At 40.0% G+C, this 22098-nt stretch overlaps 2 protein-coding genes across 6 annotated transcripts in view; both read right to left on the bottom strand.

Annotated features, from left to right (window-relative positions):
* The window catches only part of LOC123768102 (zinc finger and SCAN domain-containing protein 12), a 58576-nt gene extending 38719 nt beyond the window's left edge, over positions 1–19857 (bottom strand). The window contains exon 1 of the mRNA XM_045758409.2: positions 18273–19857. The gene's annotated coding sequence lies outside the window, so the exon portion shown is untranslated. The remainder of the gene's footprint in view (positions 1–18272) is intronic.
* On the bottom strand, positions 972–18279 carry LOC138349545 (zinc finger and SCAN domain-containing protein 12-like). Of its 5 annotated transcripts, none has more exons than XM_069306899.1 (6): positions 17552–18279; positions 9482–10415; positions 8679–8846; positions 7915–8058; positions 4534–4620; positions 972–2869 (listed from the first exon to the last, which is right to left on the bottom strand). In XM_069306899.1, exons 2-6 carry the CDS (start codon positions 10385–10387, stop codon positions 1646–1648), a joined length of 2529 nt encoding a protein of 842 aa, XP_069163000.1. In that variant the 5' UTR covers positions 10388–10415; positions 17552–18279; the 3' UTR covers positions 972–1645. The 5 variants fall into 5 exon arrangements, with proteins under 5 accessions (XP_069163000.1, XP_069163004.1, XP_069163002.1 ...); XM_069306903.1 differs by lacking the exon at positions 17552–18279 and adding an exon at positions 17399–17534; XM_069306901.1 differs by lacking the exon at positions 17552–18279 and adding an exon at positions 17245–17355.
* Positions 19858–22098: the final 2241 nt, after the last annotated feature.

Raw genomic sequence — 22098 nt, 5'->3', positions numbered from 1 at the left:
TGAGACCAGAAGACATGGCAGGATGTGCAGAATACCCCCATTGAAAAGCAGAGGTGCAACAGGTACTCTGAGAGAGAACTCTATCAACATGAGAGGCCCGAGACTGTTCAACACGCTTCCACTACACATAAGGGGCATAACTGGCCGACCCCTCACAGTGTTAAAGAGAGAACCAGATAAGCACCTCCAAAGGATACCTGATCAACCAGGCTGTGACTCATACGTCAGGCTGCGAGCAGCCGCGTCCAACAGCCTGGTTGATCAGTCCGGCAACCAGGAGGCCTGGTCGACGACCGGGCCGCGGGGACGCTAAGCCCCGGAAGCACCTCAAGGTAACCTCAAGGTAAGGTAACCCCTGTACTCACATAATCACATGTCGGCTGGTGCATCAGCACACCTTTAACACTTTTGCGTTTCTGATGATTATCTCTACGTCATAAAACCAATATATGCAGAGGCCCTGAAGACAATAACGCTGTCATCAATTAATAAATTTGCACATATTCCATTTATTGTCCACATATTATGGGACTGGTTTTTAAATGTGCACCGTGATATAGCGAACAATTTGATACCAAAATGAATGAAGTAGCATGAAAATTGAGGCGAGAAAGCTGAAAAAGAGAATAAACATCTGAGTGTTGTTTGCGGGCTCACGGCCAACGCTTGGCCTACTGCACGGTTTAATCAAATTTGTAAATATTCCATTTATTGTCCAAATATTATGGGACTGGTTTATAAATGCGCACCTTGATATAGCGAACAATTTGATACCAAAATGAATGATAGCATGAAAATTGAGGCAAGAAGGCTGAAAAGAGCATAAACATTTGAATATTATTTGTGTGCTCACGGCCAACACTCAGCCTACCTTGCGGTGCATGGCGGGTCGCCCGCCAGGCACGCAAAAGTGATAAATAAAATTGTGCACAAAAAATTTGGATAAGGGTGTAAATTGAGAAATTACTAGCTACAAATTTGGCATTGTGTATTTTCATAATTATTTTACATTCTCAGACCAATACATTTCACACAATCAAAATTGTAAAAATACATTATTTTACATTGCCAATAAAAAAAATAATTATGCTAGCCTACAACCTAACTATTTATCTGTCTCATTCAATCTGGAAATTAATCTATCTTATTTACCATACCCATACACGAAGTCATAAGTATGAAATACTTATAAGTGAGATCAAAACACAGCTTAAGATTATAGTATGGTACTTACAATTTTAAAAATATACGTATAGAGAATTACTTATAAAATAATATGCCAACCCTATTGTACAGTATTTCATAATTATTTATCAACTTATATTTTGGCAACTGTAATTCAAGTCCCACTTAATAAATACAGCACACTAAACATGATAAAAAATTTGTACTATTCAGATACATGGTATACACAGTAGATGATACATTAAACATTAATAAAATTATACAAAGTCATAATAATAATTATAATAAATAATAATAATATTGCAGACCTGCTGTGAAAAATAAACAAAAAGCTCTCAAAACTGCCGTCATCACTCCTCGGAACACAATCATAACCACTGATATGCACATCGGGAACCCTTATAGAAATTTAGATCTAAACCCACCTGCTGTTCCACTAACATGGGCTTTGCCCTACGCACTACTGGTATTGCAGGTCATGCAACAAACGAACCACCATGGGTACTGGAGACTGTTGTGTTGGGGTCTGTTCTACTGTCTGAAACTGGAAATTGGCATATGGGTTATGGTGGTCCATTAGTCCTTGGTGGTGAATCATAGGTGGGTTAGTCTGAGTTGGAGGCAGCATGTTGGAAGTATGATGAGCAGGAGCGTAAGTTGTCACTCCAGAAGCTGGAATGGTACAAGCCATCGGTTGAGAGTAGGTCGGATGAACCATGTTCATGGGAGGAGTCATTGGCTTAGGCTTGGGCTTCACCTCACGTGCTGGCAACATGCCTGGAGGTGGAGGTGGAGCACTCTCGGGAAGGTTCAATTTGCGTCTCTGGTTCGTACCAATATACACTGTCTTGTGAACTTTCTTGACATGGTCTGATATGTGACTAGGTCCATGGAAACACTTGCCACAGTGAGGACATTCATATGGTGTCTCACCTGTGTGCTTTCTACGATGATATTTCAAATGTGAACAAACTTTGAAGGCTTGGCCACATATATCACAAACATACTTTCGAATATTTTCATGGACTACCCTAATATGGGTCTTTAGGTCGCTTGGACTACAAAACCCTTTACCACACACATCACACACGTTTTTTCTTCCTTCTGGTCCGCCATGCATACGCCGCCTGTGTGTCACCATATTAGTAAGGCTATGAAACACCATTTTGCACTCTGGACAAGGGTGCTGCACCTCCTTGGTATGAACAGCATTTATGTGAATTCTCATGGCTCTTGAATCGGAGAAAGGCTTACCACAAACTTCACACATGACTTCATTCTTTCTCACCTTCAGATGTACCCGTTCTACATGTTTCCTTAGGTCACTCGGGCAAATAAAGCCCTTATTACATATATCGCACAACAATTTACGTGCCTCATCTCCCTGGTGCACACGGCGGAAATGATTTTGCATGTTCCCTTTCTGGTTAAAGATTTCTTTACATTCTGGACATTCATAAACTTGAGCTTTTTCGTGAATAGTTTCTACATGAACTTTAAGGCCAGTTAAACTTGAAAACTTTTTATTACATATTTTGCACATAAATTGTTCTCTTTCAACCCCCATGTGAATCACAAGACAGTGTTGCCGCAGTTGCATGAATGTGTCAAAAACCTCATCACATTCTGTGCATGGATAATGGATCTCCTCTTGATGTGCTTCAGCAAGATGTGTCTTGATGTCCTGAAATTTGGCTAAGGATTAGTGGTCAGAGTTTCTCCAGGAATGTTTCACCACCAGGCTGCCAACACGATTTGCAATAATTTCAAGTTTTGGCAGAGGTATTCATTGCAAGCAACCATACAAAAAGTTCCTTAATGAAGTCATGCAAAAGTTGATCATACTGTGAATGTTTTCCACTTATAGTATGCACTATAAAACATGAAGTTAAATTTCTTTCAACCTCTTCCAACTAAATGCAAAATAACTTATATGATGTCATCCACAAAGACTTTTAGAAAACAAAAAACAGCATTGCTCTCCCCAAAGACTGGTCTTCATACTTGTAATTCTTTTTTCAAATGGCTGCATTTCTAATTTTGTCTCTATAAACCAACATTTCTTTCTTTTGTCATAACAGCAGTCATAAATCTTGCAACCCAAGTTTTTGTGACAATTCAGAACAATGCCAACTAACCATGGAATCCTTAACTACACACAATAATTTCTGCAATTTGATCATGCATTTCAAGTAAACCTGCACATTCAATTGTGAAATAAGGCAGGGACACAATCAGCCCCCACTCCTGTGCCAGGGGAGTCCACTACAGGGCTCACCATAGCCTGTGCTACATGGAACTTTTTGTTCAGAGTAGCTGAATCTAAAACGACTAAAACAACAAGGCGGGGAGAAGGAAAGCACGGAAGGTAATAAGCAAGGTAGAAAAGGACAACACAGCAGACCCTATGATAAAAACAGCCAAGTAACAAGTTGCATTTCAATAACAGTTGATCGAGGCTTATCTCACAATACAAAAAGTATTCTGGTTAACAAAAACCAAAATGCCACTACATACAGATGGGGATAAGAGTGGATGGATGCAGTGGGATAATGTGGGTAGGGTGGGGGTCGGGTCTTTTATACGGCTGGTAAGAATGTATGGTTGGTGGAAATGTATGTTTGGTTGAAATATGTGGTTGGTAGAAATATGTGGTTGGTAGAAATGTATGGTTGGTGGAAACGTGTCGTTTGTGGGAACGTATGGTTGGATGGGAGTACAGTATTTGTGAATATACATAGGCAAGTCATAATGACACCACCACCACCACTTATACCTTGCATACAAACCAGGAGCAATATTTCATTAGCTTCAGGGATGCTAAACTCTACATCCAAGAATAAAAGAAGATTAGGAGACTATATAGAATCTCTAGCACTATAAAACCGAATTAGGTAAAACTCCTCATTACTCCACCTTTTGCTAGTTAGCTAGCTTTGCTAGCTACCCTTTATCAACCAACCCTGGCTTTGCGCCCTGGAGAGGCTACTCCAGACCGACAACCTGAGCACAACTCCGTAGTCTTCCGAGACTGATAGATGCCTACTACTGTACTACTAAAAAAAGGAATATAATCACACACAATCCCTCGTGTATATGACTTGATCTCATCTTACCTTTGTCTTCCTAACACCACCTCTCACCCCCCTTTTTCACCTTCAAATACCCTAGATCTGTGTGTATCTTGAATTTGATAAAATCTTTACAGGCCAAATGTTACCTGGAAATAAAATTTGACTCACATTTTGGTGTGTCTCCACATTCAACTTACATATAATGACTGAAAAGAACAAATAAATATTAATACAGAACTATACAAATAAGTATTTCCAAATACTCAGTATTTACCTTTCTCTTGAAAACCGATTCACAAAATGGGCATGGGAAGAGGCGGTGGGTCGAGAGATGAATCAGGTACTTCTTAGCATGAAGAACCTGCATGAGAAGAAGTATAATTAGAAGCTAAAAATACTATAGGCACGAAGTAAAAATAAATGATATACAGTATTACAACTAAATAGCACTTGGAAGGGATAAGAGGATAAGGATTTAGGATAGGACAGAGGAAAGGAATAGCGCCCAACCACTTGAACATGCTGGGACTAAACGCCAATCTAAAAGAAGCGAGACCGTCGTTCTACAATTCAGTCCAAGTGGTTGAACTGGAGGGCCTGGTCAAGGACTGGGCCGCGGGGATGTTGAGCCCCAAAATCATTGCAAGGTAAGGCGGGTATTCAAAATAAATCACAATAGCAATTTTTGTTTTCTGTTCCTTTTAGAAATACTGATTTATAAAGACCACCTACATAACACATCCCATCCTTCAATATTATACTATGTTTAGCTATTATGGATGGAACATACAAAATATGGACTGTTGTTCAATTAGCATTTTGCACTTTGGAATACTAAAGGGCATAACAAAAAGTGGAGGAAGGTAATTATCAAGGGAAAGCGCCAAGCCATTACAACTATACTGTATAGCACTGAGAAGGGATCAGGATAAGGATTTGGGATGGGACGGGAGAAAGGAATGATGCTCCACCACTTGGACAGCTGGGGATTGAATGGCGACCTGCATGAAGCGAAACTGTCGCTCTAAACTAAATTTAACCTGTCCAGGGTAAGCTTAACATGTAATCTTAGGGCACATTTTTAGACATACTGTATAAGTACTACACTAGCCCTAGGACACATTAAATTTGGTTGTTGCCTTCATCCTCAGGCCCTCTACAAATTTAATAGAAAAAAATAAATAAAGTATTTTGGGGGAGCAACAGTCCATATTTTGTACTACCATCCAGAGTATCTATAGTTATTATCTTTTTTTGGATGACAGGTTGACTTAACAGGAAGGGGTGCATCTAGCCATTGCTTCAAAAAACCATTTGCATCACACCCTTTCAGGCAAATAAGGGTTGTCTGTATGCACTGGTACAGTAGTCCAATAGAGGCACTTTGGGTTAATTATAACTGCACAGACCCTATTCAAATCAACTTCAGACTTGTACTGCAAAATTATATATTTTCCAAAGACCTCTGGTCTCCTGCCATAGATTTATGTGAATTAGTTAAGACTTCTGAAATCCCAGCCCAATTAAAACATACACAAGCTTCCTGTCCCCGACAAAATAAATTATTGTAAGAAGGTTTAACAATATCACAGAACTAAAATAGTTGTCTAATCTATGCCTGAAACACTCCAGCAATTCAATGTCTACATGTTACCCAACAATGTGTTCCACAAGTCAACAACCCTATTCTTTAACCAGTATTTACTCAGGTCTTCTCTGAATCTAAACTTACCCTGACCTGACCTGGGGCCTGACAGCCGAGTGGACAGCGCTTCGGATTCATAGTCCTAAGGTTCCGGGTTCGATCCCCGGTGGAGGAGGAAACAAATGGGCAGAGTTTCTTTCACTCTGATGCTCCTGTCACCTAGCAGTAAATAGGTACCTGGGAGTTAGACAGCTGCTACAGGCCGCTTCTTGAGTGTGTAACAAAAAGGAAGCCTGGTCGAGGACTGGGCCATGGGGGACGCTAAGCCCCGAAATCATCTCAACATAACCTCAAGAAAATAACCCAATTTGTATCTATTATTGCATGTTCTATTTTGTGTTTATATATTTAGCCCCTATTAACGTTTCCCTTGTTATACCCTTTCTTTAAATTGTATCTTTCAACCATGTCACTTCCTAATCTGCCATTTTTTTATCTCTTCATATGGAAAGTTCATAATGCTGATCAATGCAACAAAATATTGATCTCATGAAATGAGTACATTCTATCAATAAAAAAAGTGAAACAAAAATATTAACAGCAAGCATGTGTTCAGATCCGACCATTATGGCTCGGCTCCTATGTTGAAGACTTGTACAGACTACTGTACTTTATTATATGGTAGATAGTAGTACAGTCGGTTTCGTTCTCAATGCACAATCGAAAATTACGGGTTCGAATCCCGGGCAGGACATTAGTAGTTGGGCGCATTTCCTTTCACCTAGCAGAGAGTTGGTATTCAGGAGTTAGTCACCTTGTTGTGGGGTTGCATCCTGAGTGGGGTCTGTAATTCGGTCTGGGAGGGGGGGGGAAATAAAAGCCAATATTTATTGATAAAAAATAAAAAGCCAAACCAAACTTGATAAAAACCAAACGTGTATGAATACACTCTGGCTTCCTGTCCCCCCGACACAGTGAATTATTACAAGGAATAAAAGATGCCTGCCAACCACTGAGAAAGAAAATAAAGATTATACAAAACACTTATTCAGCTTAGTGATTAGCTGCATAAGAAGTAAAGACAAGTCTAACAAAAATACAGAACCTCTAGTGTGTTTTATCAAAAAGAATATTACTAATAATTCCTATGAGAACAGAGATTATAAAAGGGCCAGAAACTAGATGTGGGTGATTGTAGTAACCAAAGCTGGGAAGAGTAAAAAATTAGAAGTTAGATGCTCCACACATTAAACAATTTCATTAACACTAACAAGGTCATTAGAGCCAAAACAACATTTTTCTAGCCTTTGTGTTTGATACACACATTCTGGTTCATCTCGCACAGTCAAACCATAGTGGACAGCCCCGTGGCCTAATATGACCACAGTCTCTAATCTCAAAGAGGACAGAACACACTCGGCCTGTCTTATCCTTTCACCAGAAGATGGGCTTCAAGAGCCACATTTAACTGCTGACCAGGTTATCAAAGCACAGAATTTCCCTGGCCAGGTAATATGGAGAATCTGAGAAAAGGAGTCAGAGAAATCTAGAAAACATCAGAGATGTTTGTGTGCTTCACAGAGATGCAATAATGACTAAAGATGTTTGCTCATCAACTTTTTTTTTGTTTTTTTGGCAGGGATATTCCTGCACGGGTCCTAAGCCTCTGGCTGGGCCACTAAGTGTTGCTTGTTTCTGTTTTACTTGGGCGGAGTGTAAGTATTTATGACTCGTATGGTCTTTGCATCACATAACAGACAAGATGAACAGAATAGTTCTCTTATCAAGATACAGGAATCATTTCAATTATCTACTCAGCAAACATTGATAAAGTTTAAGATATGAACTGCCATTTAAGTCACTCTTCAGGTTAGGCAATTATGAGATTTAGGCTAAGCATAGCACTAAATCCCAAGGCAAGGTGTTCCAGGAGAAAGCACCAAACCAGTACGATTATCTTGCACTTCAGGGTTTATTCACTACAACAAAAAACATCTATAGGATAAATACCTTTTTACAAGCAGGGCAATCCTTGGTAGGTGCACCGGGAGGAATATAATCATCTTCCTTGTCTTTTTTCCTAGGCCGACCACGACCTCTCTTTCTAGGACGGCCATCAGTATCAACATCGCCACCTTCATTAACTGAATCAAGCTGTCAAATATATTTTAATAAATTAATATTTCAAAATAATTGGATTTTCTAGATAATGTAATTGAGAATTTAAAGCTTCATCAAAACATCACGTGATACATAACAACAGTACTGTACCCTGAACTTGAACAACACCAAAACTTTGACATTTTAAATACAATAAATGCTTATTTTTAATATATGGTACTACAATGTAATTCCTTTCATTCATTTAGAGCCATAAAGTTTGAAGTTAGAAAAAGTGCAAATACAACGAGAGCATAACATCGTTTTGAATTCAGTTTCTGGTCTATAGCCTTACCCCCGCCATATTGTTGTAAACTCCCCAACTGATGTACATGTATCCAGTCAAACAGATATACAATACCTTCCACTTATTTTTATGAATGCAATTTTCAATTATTAAAATTACAGTACTGTGATGGTTTCTAATATTTTTCTCTAAAAATTATACTTTGAAGCCTAAAGTACAAGTGCACTAAACATACAATATACAGTATGCAGTTCAATTACAGTATCAAGCATCCCAGATATGTACGTCAAAGATAAAGGACAACTTAATGATAAACTTTATTATTTCTGATGAGGAACACTAAATTCAATGATCAAACATACTCTACCTTAATTTTAGTAGTTAATTTGACTTTGCGTGGCCGAACTCCTTTACGTTTTGTTTTTCTTGTTTTCTTCTTGCGTTTGGCACCAGATGCCGTGCAATCTGGGTCATCATCATCATTGTCTACCACTTCCGATTCATTCGATTCTTCCCATTCTACATCGACTTCTAACTGTAAAGCAATTAAATATCTTTGAGCAAATATTTACAATCAATTCTAATTCTGTACAGGACAGTAATAATTATCCAAAGAATGGCATAAATTCATGTGAGAGCAAGAAACATTCTGAGCATACCCGATCAAGAGAGACCACTGAGCTAGCATATCTCAGGATATGAACAGAATGGTGTAAAGAGTACTTTAAAACTATTCAGGTTATAATGAAAATTTACAGTACAATATATGGTATGTTCTAAGATACTGTATATACATTCCAAATATAAACTGAAAATTTAACCTTTCTTGCTAAACATATAATATAATTGCATCTATTACAAAGCTTCCTATGGTATCATTTACACCTGAGATTACTTTGATTATCCCCACTGGCATCAGGTTGCATGTGTAGAAAGCTTGGAGAATCAATGCTCATTTATTTCAGATAAATTGCTTTAAGGACATTTCACCCCCGTTGATTTTTAAATACTTCTAAAATTTGCTAAAAGCAATCTACATGATCCAGGATCTTCCTTCCACCAACTTACATAAGCCATGAGAAATTCAAGTGGAGGTACAGCATTCTCTAGCTATCATACAGACACAGATATTAACAAGTACAGTAAATAGAAGTTAAAGTGAAAACTTACTGTGGGTCTTTCAATATCCCTTTTGGCATGTGGTTGTCGATGAGAAATAGTTGCTTCGTACTGTTGTACCAACTCCATTTTGGTATCAGCTAATTCAATTTCAAGTCCATCAACTTGATCCACTAGAGCATAGCAACGTCGGCACAAAACATCACTGTGAGCCTTGTAGAGAGTTAATCCCACCAAACGACCTAACATTGCAGACAACTTCCGCTGACTAACTGTCATCGTGGCTTTATAAAGGTCAACATATTCTTGGGGAGATTCTTGAGTTGGGAGGCCTTTATCACACACCAAACACCAGCGGGATTGATCTGCATTACTGTGTCCCGCTGCTACCCCATCTACTACTTCACCGCTGCATCTATCTACCACTAAAGTGTCTTGTAGTTCTACTCTCTTAACATCTACTGTTGCCTCCTCCAAAACTCCTACCAAGGATGGAACAGATTCTCCACTGGAATCTGCCATGCCTACAGACACCTCTATTTGCTGCTGTTGCTGCTGAGCTACTTGCTGCTGTTCCACTTGTTGCTGGGCTGCTTGCTGCTGCTGCTGCTGATGCTGTTGCTGTTGGTGGTGAGCAAGCTGCTGCTGGTGCACAGTATGATGCATAGTAATCTGCTGTGTGCCAGCCATCTGTGTTGTGACTGTGGCCATGGTGTTCATGTGCCCGGGACGAGAGCCAACTACCATAGGCAAAGAGGCCTCTGGCATCAGGATCCTGGCAAGGGGAGGTGGTGGTCCTTGTGCTACTTGCTGAACTGCTTGCTGAACTGCTTGCTGAGCTGCTACTTGCTGGGCTGCTGCTTGTTGCACAGCTTGTTGACTGGCTGCGTGATGATTTGCCATGGGATGGCCACCCATGTTCATGGCAAATATTCTTCTTTGGTCTTCAAAATCCATGTTTAATGTACTAGGCCTTCAAATCAACCTGGAATCAAACATTTATTCATTAACATTTTTTAAGTAATTATAGTTACAGTACAGTAAAAATTATCTTAAAAGACATACCGGTATCTAAGAAAAGATTGTATAATTTTATATAAATACACCCTGTACAGTACCATGAAATAATTTCACTCAAAATAAAAGTAATCAGCACCGAATATAGTAAGTACAGTACTGTACTGTATAGGAAGCAGCAGTGAGCACAGGTTGTGTAATGAGAAATAGTGTGTGTGGTTTACAGATGTAATGAGCACAAGGATATGTAATAAATACAGGTATAATGAGCACAAGAGGTGTAGTAGTTAAGTGTAATTACCTAAGTGTAGTTACAGGATGAGAGCTACACTCGTGGTGTCCTGTGTCCCAGACTGTCCCAGACTTTGTCGCTTTGTCTGGGACACGACAAAGCGTGTCCCAGCACTCTTTGTCGTATAACGCTTTGAAATTACCAACGATTTTGGCCACCACCACCACCTCACCTAGCTAGTTCCAACCTTCTACCACTCTGTTTGCGTAAGTGAATTTTCTTATATTTCTTTGGCAGCCTTGTTTAGTTAGTTTCAATCTATAACCTCTTGTTCTTGAAGTTCCAGGTCTCAGAAATTCTTCCCCATCAATTTTACCAATTCCTGTTACTATTTTGTACGCAGTGATCATATCGCCTCTTTTTTCTTCTATCTTCTAGTTTTGGCTATTTAATACCTCTAACTTCTCCTCATAGCTCTTGTCCTTCAGTACTGGGAGCCACTTAGTAGTATGTCTTTGCATCTTTTCCAGTTTGTTGATGAGCTTTTTTAGATATGGGCACCATACAACCGCTGCATATTCCAGTTTTGGTCTAACAAAAGTCGTGAACAATTTCTTTAGTATTTCGCCATCCATGAATAGTATTTAAAAGCAGTTCTGAAATTAGAGAGTGTAGCATAGGCTCCTTGAACAGTGTTCTTTATGTGGTCCTCAGGTGACAGTTTTCCATTTTGAACCACCCCTAGATCTCTTTCTGCATGAGAATGCTTTAAAGATTTTTCACATAATTTATAGGTTGTGAGGGGGTGTATGTTCTCCTATTCCACATTCCATAACATGGCATTTATTCATATTAAATTCCATTTGCCAAGTGGTGCTCCATATACTGTACTAATTTTGCCCAGGTCTTCTTGACGGGCATGACAATCATCTAAGTTTCTTATCTTCCCTATTATCTTAGAATCATCAGCAAACATGTTCATATAATTCTGTATTCCATCTGGTAGATCATATCATTTATGTAAACAATGAACATTACTGGTGCAAGAACTGAACCCTGTGATACTCCACTTGTGACATTTCTCCAGTCCAATACATTACCTCTGATTACAGTACTGCCATTATTTTTCTATTAGAAATTTTTTCATCCATGTTATAAGATGACTTGTCACCCCTCCAATATGTTCCAATTTCCAGAACAACCTCTTATATGAAACTCTGTCAAAAGCCTTTTTTAGGTCCAGATAGATGCAGTCAACCAAACCATCTCTTTCCTGTAAAATCTCTGTGGTTCGATCATAAAAACTGAGCAAATTCGTTACACAGAATCGTCCAGATTGAAAACCATACTGACTGCCTGATATTATATAGCTTTTCTCCAGGTGTTCTACCCATTTAATTTTAAGTATTTTTTCCAATATTTTGACTACTACACTTGTCAATAATACAGGTCTATAATTGAGGGGGGTCTTCCCTGCTGCCCCTTTTGTAGATTGGAACTATGTTAGCCTTTTTCCACACATCTGCTATATCTCCTGTACACATGGATGCCTGAAAAATCAGTTGCTGGAATGCTGAGCTCAGGTGCACATTCTCTCAAAACCCATAGTGAAACTCAATCTGGGCCAACTGCTTTGTGCTTACTTAGCTCCTTGACCATTTTTTTTCACTTTGTCTCTAGACACCTCTAAGTGCTCTATGTTGTTCTTTGGAATTCCTATTGTGTCTGGTTCCCTGAAGAATTTATTTTGTATAAACACACTTTGGATCTTTTTGTTTAATGTTTCTCACATCTCCTTTTCATTTTCTGCAAATCTGTTTCCCATTTTCAACCTGTGAATATTATCTTTTACCTGAAATTTGTTGTTTATGAATTTACAGAATAGGCCTGGTTCTGTTTTACATTTGCCACTATCCCTTTTTCAAAATTTCTTTTTGCCTCTCTCCTCACTGCCGTATAGTTGTTTCTTGATTCTTTGTATCGCTGGTATGTTTGGGGGTTTGGTCTCTTTCTATATTAATTCCATTTTTGTGTCTTTTGGTCTTGGGTCCTCTTGCAATTTCTGTTGAACCAATCCTGTTTCTTAGTTCTGCATCTCTGCTTTGGTATAAAAAAAATTGTGCCTTTATCATATATTTCACAAAACTTGACATACATCTCATTTACATCATTTCCTAAATAGCAAGTCTATCCGGTCAAATTCCTTAAAGAAATTCTAAGTTCCCCATATGTCCTCTCCTGAAATCAGGTTTTTCAACTGCTTCAATCTCCTTATTTTCTTCCAGATTACAATGCATTGCATACTTTAATTTCCAAAAAGACATGGTCACTTTTACCCAAAGGAGAAGGTACTGAATTTCAAGTATCTCTTCCTATTTCCTGGTAAATATCAAATTCAGCACAGAGGGAACATCCTCTTCCCTCATCCTCATAGCTTAACATGTTGATACAGTACAGCAATGTTTCCAGGATGAAGTTTACGAATCTACAGGTTCAAAAGTCCTCTGTTCTAGCTTCAAATGCCTCCCAGTCTATGGCTTTCACGTTGAAGTTGCCGACTACCAACTCATGAGTATATAATGAGTACAGGTGTAATGAGCACAAGGGTGAATGATGGCATATATCTTGACACCAGATCTAGAGGCCTGGTGCATTACCCTATCTGCATGCTGCCTGTATTTTGGCACCGAGTCAAACTGCTCCTCCAGCAACCCAGGGAATGATAACCACATTTACGTTTTTCCACAGACATCTTTTGCTGGCTGAGGAATGGAAGTACTGTAGCAACCACATTAGGAATAATGTGGCAACTATCTAAATTATCCCCAAAGAACCCCACAGTCCAAGAAATTCTATTGTAAACACTTGAAAGTTCCCAATAATCTCACATGCAATAATTATCAATACATGTTCCCAAGAAGCTCCACAAACTATGAATAAACAGAAGCTAAGCTTTCCCCAGCAGCCAGTTTACAAGCATCTGGGTCTAAACTAGGATCAGGTGGATGCAAATATAAGTGGCTGGACACACAGCATCTTTGCAGGGACTACCATATAGTCCCAGTGGTGCAGTATAAAGCACTCGCTTGGCACTTTACAAATGCTTTGGCCTGGGTTTGTATCTTGGCCGGGGAAGATTGACTGGGCACCAGTCCTTAACTGTAGCCTCTATTTACCCAGCAGTAAATGGGTACCTGGTTGTTAAACGATTTGGCGGGTCATATTCCGGGAAAAATTAGGATTAAGGACTTGCCCGAAATGCTCTGTGTGCTTGTGACTTTACAAAAACGTAAGAACTCTTGCATACATAAATAAATAAATAAATAAATAAATAATAAATAAATAAATAAATAAATAAAAATTAAGTCTAACCTCACTAGAGGTCCAGGGGCAAACACACTGGATATACTGTACACCATCTCCAACGGCATTGACGTTCATCAGCATACACTGTAACACTCGCTTGGTTATCATGCTGTCAGATCATTCATCGCACTTCATCATCAAACCACTGTAAACTACATTCATGCAAATATATATTTTTAATTACCATACTCTGTTTATTGTTGCCAAAAAGAACGTAATGATAAAACATTACACCAATAGTGTTACACCTTTCTAAGTGTTAAGTCTAGTGTTACCCAACTTTACAATAGTTATTGAACTGTACTACAGTATTGTATACTTTCTGCCAGTTTCAGTCAAACAGTGAACAAGCTATACCAGATATCTTTGGAGACCAACCCACTAGAAAATTCAAAGTGTTTTCTCAAAATTCAATACTGTTTATGTTAGATTCAAGCCATGGGGTACTGCACTTTTGGATACAGGATCATAAAATGCTGTAGGATAATGTCACAAGAATATTATACAAATACAGTACTGTAGTAATAATAGTGTTATCCTATATATTAACAATCCTACAGTTAGATAAGGGTTCACTATTCAGGACTTTTAGATTCCTCACCACACAATCTTTCATATTTTTTTGTTTGGTTGGGATTTAAGCCTCAAGCCAGGCACTGGAATCAGTTATGTTATTCAGTGCCACGTACTGAACATGAGAACATGATCCACACAATTGCATTATGATATGATCTACTCAATAGACACCAGAGACAAAGCACACTGTAAATGGTACGAGTACTCATATTGGTAAAAATTTGCAAATATTTCTTGCAACTAAAATAGTTTCAAATTTTCACATGCATCAACATCTGACAGTAATTTTCCGATCAGTGTAAATGAAAGATGACTCATTATAGATTTAAAGAATATATTTTAAAGAATATTAATACATACTATAAAGATATAGGCAAGGTCACTGATAATCTTTATGATAAGCATAGTTACAAAATACATTTGGTTTTGTGAGAAGTTTAGTGTACTGTATATTCAATATTCATTAAAACTGTAGCAAGGACTATACATTCCCACAAAAAAATATAAATCTTCAAGCTAACATAATGACAGATACTATATTCATTGAGAATTTATAGTGATTTTGAAGTTAACAGATATATTGTTGATCCAAAATTACTTAAAACTAGCGGATATATTATACAGAAGTTAAAAAACGTTGACATACGCCGATGTTCACATTTTTTGTAATAACAGTAAAACTTTTAAGGAAAGGTGGTGAAAATTAAAAAATATAATGGAGATACAGTATATTTATACAGTATACTGTACATTAAAGTGAATTAGTAGTGCAAAATACTTGGATTTAATACTACAGATGGCATAATGAAAAGAACAATGGAGGGTTTTATAATGAGAAGAATATGTTCTTTTTACCTAACTTTTAAATTTGATGTGAGCAATTCTGTATTTCATTTGGAAGTGAATCCCATATTTCAAAACCCTTTCTTTGCATGGTATATTTGCAAAGATTTAGTCTGACTGCAAATATCAAAGAGATACTTATTTATTATCTGAAGTTTATGGGTTGTATTACATCCCATTAGGAAATATTGAAATAATTCAAGTGGGTTTAGAATTGTGAAGTCTACTGTAAAGTGCTTTGTAAAAGACGTACACAGAGCACAAGAGAAAACATTGAGTATGTTCGGCATGTTTGAGTTAATGATTAAAGGGGCTGCATGTCTAGACAGAATTTACTGTTCTGATTGCAGATGTTTGCTGGGTGGTGATGGGTTTGAGGAAGGCTAGTATGTGGCAGTTAATGCCCAATACACTCAGGAGGAATTTACCTTGGGTAAATTCAGGAGAAAAAAAAAAAAAAAAAAAAAAAACACAGATAGCGAGATTGGGTTGAACTTGTATGTAATATTATGAGAAAAACACTGAAGATAACATCTGATTTTCTTATAGTATGCCAACTGTTTTATAAACTTTTTGGAGGTTTTCGACAATTAGGTGATGAATGTGTGAAGGTCTGCTGTCTATGCCTAGGCCTACGTTTGGTGTGAGCTTGTTGGTTAACATCTGATAGTGGACTGTATACCATTTGGAAGTCGGCTTGGTGCTGATAGGCAGCCATTGGCATAGTACAGGATTAAGATGTACACTGATAAGCATACTTCTCAACTGTATTTGCCTTAAATGCTGTGCATATTAGTGGCTTTAGGCATTGTATGTACTAGGTCTATCTAGAAATCCAACATTATATTTTGTAACTCATCTTGCATGTACAGTATGTACTTTTAACTGAATAAACATTTGATTTGATTTTATTTTAACTATTTCAAAACTTGTATTGACCCTCATACTTTCTTGTCTTTGCTATTAACATTTAACAAATATTTCTGAAGTAAAATCTTCCTATACTGTACATTAGTTCTATTCCAAACAAATTTCACTGTCAGAAAAGACCTTTCCGACATATGTTTCATAGTCTACTTGGAGCATATATGTGGCTTATCTCTTTATGCACATATATTCATCATCTTTTCCCCCAACATTAAATAAAAATGCTACCAAACAATAAGAAGTTTAACAATTTGAACTAATAGCGAGTAGCCGCAGCCCATTAATGAACCCTTAACTGTATCTGTACAAAATCCTCCTAATAGACACCACTAACATATACCCATTTATTACATTACTGTTCTGTATTCCATAATCTATACACAATTCTCATCAAAATTAATTGGTAGGTTATTATTATAATGCATATATGCTTCGAGAGCCCCCCAGGCTGCGCCTTAATTACAACTTCATATAGAGTGCTGTCATGGCACCCGAGGAGGAGGAGGAAGTACACGTTATTACAGGATATTATTCTCCTGTTGGTGGTGTCACTTGAGGGCTGGAGGGAGGCTAGTGGGTGTCCCGGCCAGGCCCCGAGGGAGCCTGGCACCTCTCCCCGTGCCTCCCTGTCACCGTGACAGGCCCTCTGACAGCTCAACACCTTCCAAATGTACTATTGCCAAAATCGCCGGATTCGGGTAAAGCAAGTAAAGTACAAGTTATTTATGCGTCTGAAACACGACCCCCTGGCGTCCGAAGCGGGCGTCCCACGGCCATTTCTGGCCCGGACGCTCCTTCCCTTGGCTATTTAGACGGCCATACCTCACCTGTCAGGTGCCGTGCGGGGTCTTACCGTCAAGGAGGCGACTCGCCGCGTCTCGTCAGACGGGTGAGGTGACGCCCACAGCCGCCCTAGCCCTGCTACAGGAGAATCATTAGGCGAAAATGGTGGTTTCGGTGGGCGGCGTCAGGCCAAGGGACGGGACGAAATCGCACGAAATACACACCCATTTATTTTTTTCCCCTCAGCTCTGCCCTCCTCCGTGGGGGTAAAATGGGGAGATATATAATTTTTGGAGACGCCGAAGCTTCCAGCGGTGCGGGAAAGCGTACGATAGCGTGATAATTAGGACGAAGGGACAATATTCTCGTGTACTCACATGTTAATCCGGTCGATACAAAGAGATCAGGGTGGCCACCCATGGGAAAAATGGCCACCGTGTGCCAGCCACCCTTAATTCTTGAGATTATTATTGACGTAGGTTTTGATATTTCATATTTAAACACAATTTCATCTTACTGCAAGAAGATATTTTGTTTTTTCCTTTATATACTTTATGGACAAATTGGTCTTATAATGGAAACAAAATTGAAAATACTCCGTGGTAGTACTGGCAAGAAGCAGGTGTACCAACGTTACATTTGTTGTATTTATTTTTTAATTTTATTTAATTAACTTAGATCATAGACATTAACACATTAAGGAATTATATACAGGTTACGTTAAAATCTTATTACAAGAAGCTGTGGTTGAATCATTTAACGAAATGTTATTTGAGTGAATTCTGTTTATTTATATTATTGAATATAAAAATAATTGTTTCCTCAAAATATAAAATTATTTGCAAGATACCCAGTGACCACATTATCCAAAAGTAATGTTGAACTAACGTTGAAATAACATTGATTTAGCGTTGAGATAACATTGAAATAACGTTGATTCCACGTCGAATTAACGTTTTTCTCGGATAGTGTGCCCACTGGGTAACTTCGATATTAAATTTTAATAATTCATTGTGTCTAAGGATATGTTGTTGTTATAGATTCAGCTACTCGGAACAAGTTCCAAGTAGCACGGGCTATGGTGAGCCCGTAACTTACCTGGCACAGGAGCGGGGCACATAGCACGGGCTATGGTGAGCCCGTAGTGGACTTACCTGGCACAGGAGCTGTGCCTGGTCTAAGGATAGGCTGCCAGTGTATATATATATACTTGTAGGCAAATATTTAGGACCAACCCCCCCACAAGGGAGAGGGGGAGGAAAGTATCAGGGGGAAAGCGCCAAGTCATTACGACTATAACACTTGAAAGGGGTCAGGATAAGGATTTAGGATGGGACGAGGGGGGGGGAGGAAAGGTGCCCAACCACTTGTGGACGGTCGGGGATTGAACGCCGACCTGCATGAAGCGAAACCGTCAGTCCCAATGGAAGGGAGAATTACTGACCCCCCTCCACAAGATACAATCCCACACACAACACGCTAAAATTTCAGATGTAACCTATACATCCTTCCTCAATTAGGTGCTGTCAATTACATACAGTACCTTGAGAAAAAATAATAAGGTTACACTTGAAAATTGTACTTATTAATACGCTTACACATATATTGGGTCTTTCCTTCATCTTCATTACTTTTATTATTTATTTATTTATGCAATGATACATGGACAGTGGAAAAATTTGAAGGTAAGAACAGTACAATACATATAAAACCACTATTACGTAGAACTACCACATAACATGAAAATACATAAGAGAATAATATATAAGAAATCCTTATATACTTCCAAGGTAGCATATAATTACCTTGGTAAGTTCCGTTTCCATGGAAGCATATAAGTTAAAGGTGTAACATTTAAAATTAAGTTAACATTTTTGAACTATGAAAAGATTTAGAAAATCAATGGCAATTTTTAAATGATATTTAGAACCTGCACTTTTAGTATCAGTATGAACATAGTAATTATTTTTATAATCGTAGACTGGAGTTAACAAATTACATACAATTGTAATGATATTTAGAAACGACATTAATTAGTAACAGTACACATATATAGTAATTAATGTTCACACTAACAGCAAAAGACATGTAGATATGTAGGATCTATGGTGCCTTCGTGGCACTGTTATGCCAACTGGTTCCGACGTCGTGGCACTGTCATGCCGGCTGGTGCAGACGTCGTGGCACTGCCATGCTGGCTGGTGCAGACGTCGTGGCACTGTCATGCCTGCTGGTGCAGACGTCGTGGCACTGCCATGCCTGCTGGTGCAGACGTCGTGGCACTGCCATGCTGGCTGGTGCAGACGTCGTGGCACTGTCATGCCTGCTGGTGCCGTCGTCGTGGCACTGCCATGCCTGCTGGTGCAGACGTCGTGGCACTGCCATGCTGGCTGGTGCAGACGTCGTGGCACTGCCATGCCTGCTGATGCAGACGTCGTGGCACTGCCATGCCTGCTGGTGCAGACGTCGTGGCTCTGCCATGCCTGCTGATGCAGACGTCGTGGCACTGCCATGCCTGCTGGTGCAGACGTCGTGGCACTGCCATGCCCGCTGGTGCAGACGTCGTGGCACTGCCATGCCTGCTGCTGCAGACGTCGTGGCACTGCCATGCCGGCTGGTGCAGACGTCGTGGCACTGCCATGCTGGCTGGTGCAGACGTCGTGGCACTGCCATGCCTGCTGATGCAGACGTCGTGGCACTGCCATGCCTGCTGCTGTAGACGTCGTGGCACTGCCATGCCTGCTGATGCAGACGTCGTGGCACTGCCATGCCTGCTGATGCAGACGTCGTGGCACTGCCATGCCTGCTGATGCAGACGTCGTGGCACTGTCATGCCTGCTGCTGCAGACGTCGTGGCACTGTCATGCCGGCTGGTGCAGACGTTGTGGCACTGTCATGCCTGCTGGTGCCGTTGTCGTGGCACTGCCATGCCTGCTGGTGCCGTCGTCGTGGCACTGCCATGCCGGCTGGTGCCTACGTCGTGGCACTGCCATGCCTGCTGGTGCCGTCGTCGTGGCACTGCCATGCCTGCTGCTGTAGACGTCGTGGCACTGCCATGCCTGCTGATGCAGACGTCGTGGCACTGCCATGCCTGCTGATGCAGACGTCGTGGCACTGCCATGCCTGCTGATGCAGACGTCGTGGCACTGTCATGCCTGCTGCTGCAGACGTCGTGGCACTGTCATGCCGGCTGGTGCAGACGTTGTGGCACTGTCATGCCTGCTGGTGCCGTTGTCGTGGCACTGCCATGCCTGCTGGTGCCGTCGTCGTGGCACTGCCATGCCGGCTGGTGTCTACGTCGTGGCACTGCCATGCCTGCTGGTGCCGTCGTCGTGGCACTGCCATGCCGGCTGGTGCAGACGTCGTGGCACTGCCATGCCGGCTGGTGCAGACGTCGTGGCACTGCCATGCCGGCTGGTGCAGACGTCGTGGCACTGCCATGCCGGCTGGTGAAGACGTCGTGGCACTGTCATGCCTGCTGCTGCAGACGTCGTGGCACTGTCATGCCGGCTGGTGCAGACGTTGTGGCACTGTCATGCCTGCTGGTGCCGTTGTCGTGGCACTGCCATGCCTGCTGGTGCCGTCGTCGTGGCACTGCCATGCCGGCTGGTGTCTACGTCGTGGCACTGCCATGCCTGCTGGTGCCGTCGTCGTGGCACTGCCATGCCGGCTGGTGCAGACGTCGTGGCAATGCCATGCCGGCTGGTGCAGACGTCGTGGCACTGCCATGCCGGCTGGTGCAGACGTCGTGGCACTGCCATGCCCGCTGGTGCAGACGTCGTGGCACTGCCATGCCGGCTGGTGAAGACGTCGTGGCACTGCCATGCCGGCTGGTGCCTATCCGTCACTACGCTCGAGTTTCTCCATAATGGCGGCCACCTGTGCACCACGGAAGTAATTTATTGTATTTCTATTTTACATACATGTCATACATCCTACAATCTGTACTTATATATGCAAACAAGATCAAATATTTATGGTAAAAAATTGAATCACTTCAAATAAAATTATTGTATACACCAAAATATTGAAGCCATATTTCCCGGTAGTTTCCGGGGAAATTAAAAGTGCAGCTATAAACTGTATTAATATACTTATGCTTTAAGAGAATGATTTTTTCTCGAGAAAAGAAAACATTGTAGACAGAAGTTGTCATTATATATAAATATATATAGGCACATTATATATCAGTGACCGGTTCAAAATTGCCGCCTTCAGCCAGCTAGAGCGTTTGAAAGAACATTCCTATTTATTCACTTATGTATTTCCTTATAATGTATTGACATTAAAGTCGTAATATCACACGCTATATAATTACGTGTATAAATGGTGTGTTGGTAAAGGCTTTAACACTGTGTATAATTTATTATTTGTTGGTTTTGATGAGATTGTGAAGCAAAGTGATTACTGGCTGGCCACTTCGTACAGTAGACAGTTCGACCACCGATTTGAACCATAAGATAATCTATTATCTGAGGTACATTAAGAATGTATGAAATATATTGCAGTGCTGGTAATAACATTTAAAAACGAGAAATAAACAGCGTTTACAAATTTAATTTTATGGAAGAAATAATAAATTTACGAAAGGTTATATAAAAACTAAAAATGTTGTTAATGTACGTAACTTCGTACAAGACACGTTTTTACATACAGATTTGAAACTCAAAAAACAGTCTAATATAAGCAAACGTAATCCAGTAAAATAAAATAATACATAAAATACACTATTTTACAAAACAAAAGTCTCAAGATGTACCCTGGACGAAATGCTATGCAAAATTAGCGGCCTTATATACAAAAAAAAACCCACAATGCTATACCAACTACATAAATACGCAACAATAAAATAAAAATACATAATTTTTATGTAATATAAATATTATAACGAAGGCCAGAAGGAAGTTTATAGGTTTGAGATGGG

Source organism: Procambarus clarkii, chromosome 59 (genome assembly GCF_040958095.1).
Source record: "Procambarus clarkii isolate CNS0578487 chromosome 59, FALCON_Pclarkii_2.0, whole genome shotgun sequence".
Lineage (NCBI taxonomy): Eukaryota > Metazoa > Arthropoda > Malacostraca > Decapoda > Cambaridae > Procambarus > Procambarus clarkii.
This window is presented reverse-complemented; position numbering and strand designations above follow the sequence as displayed.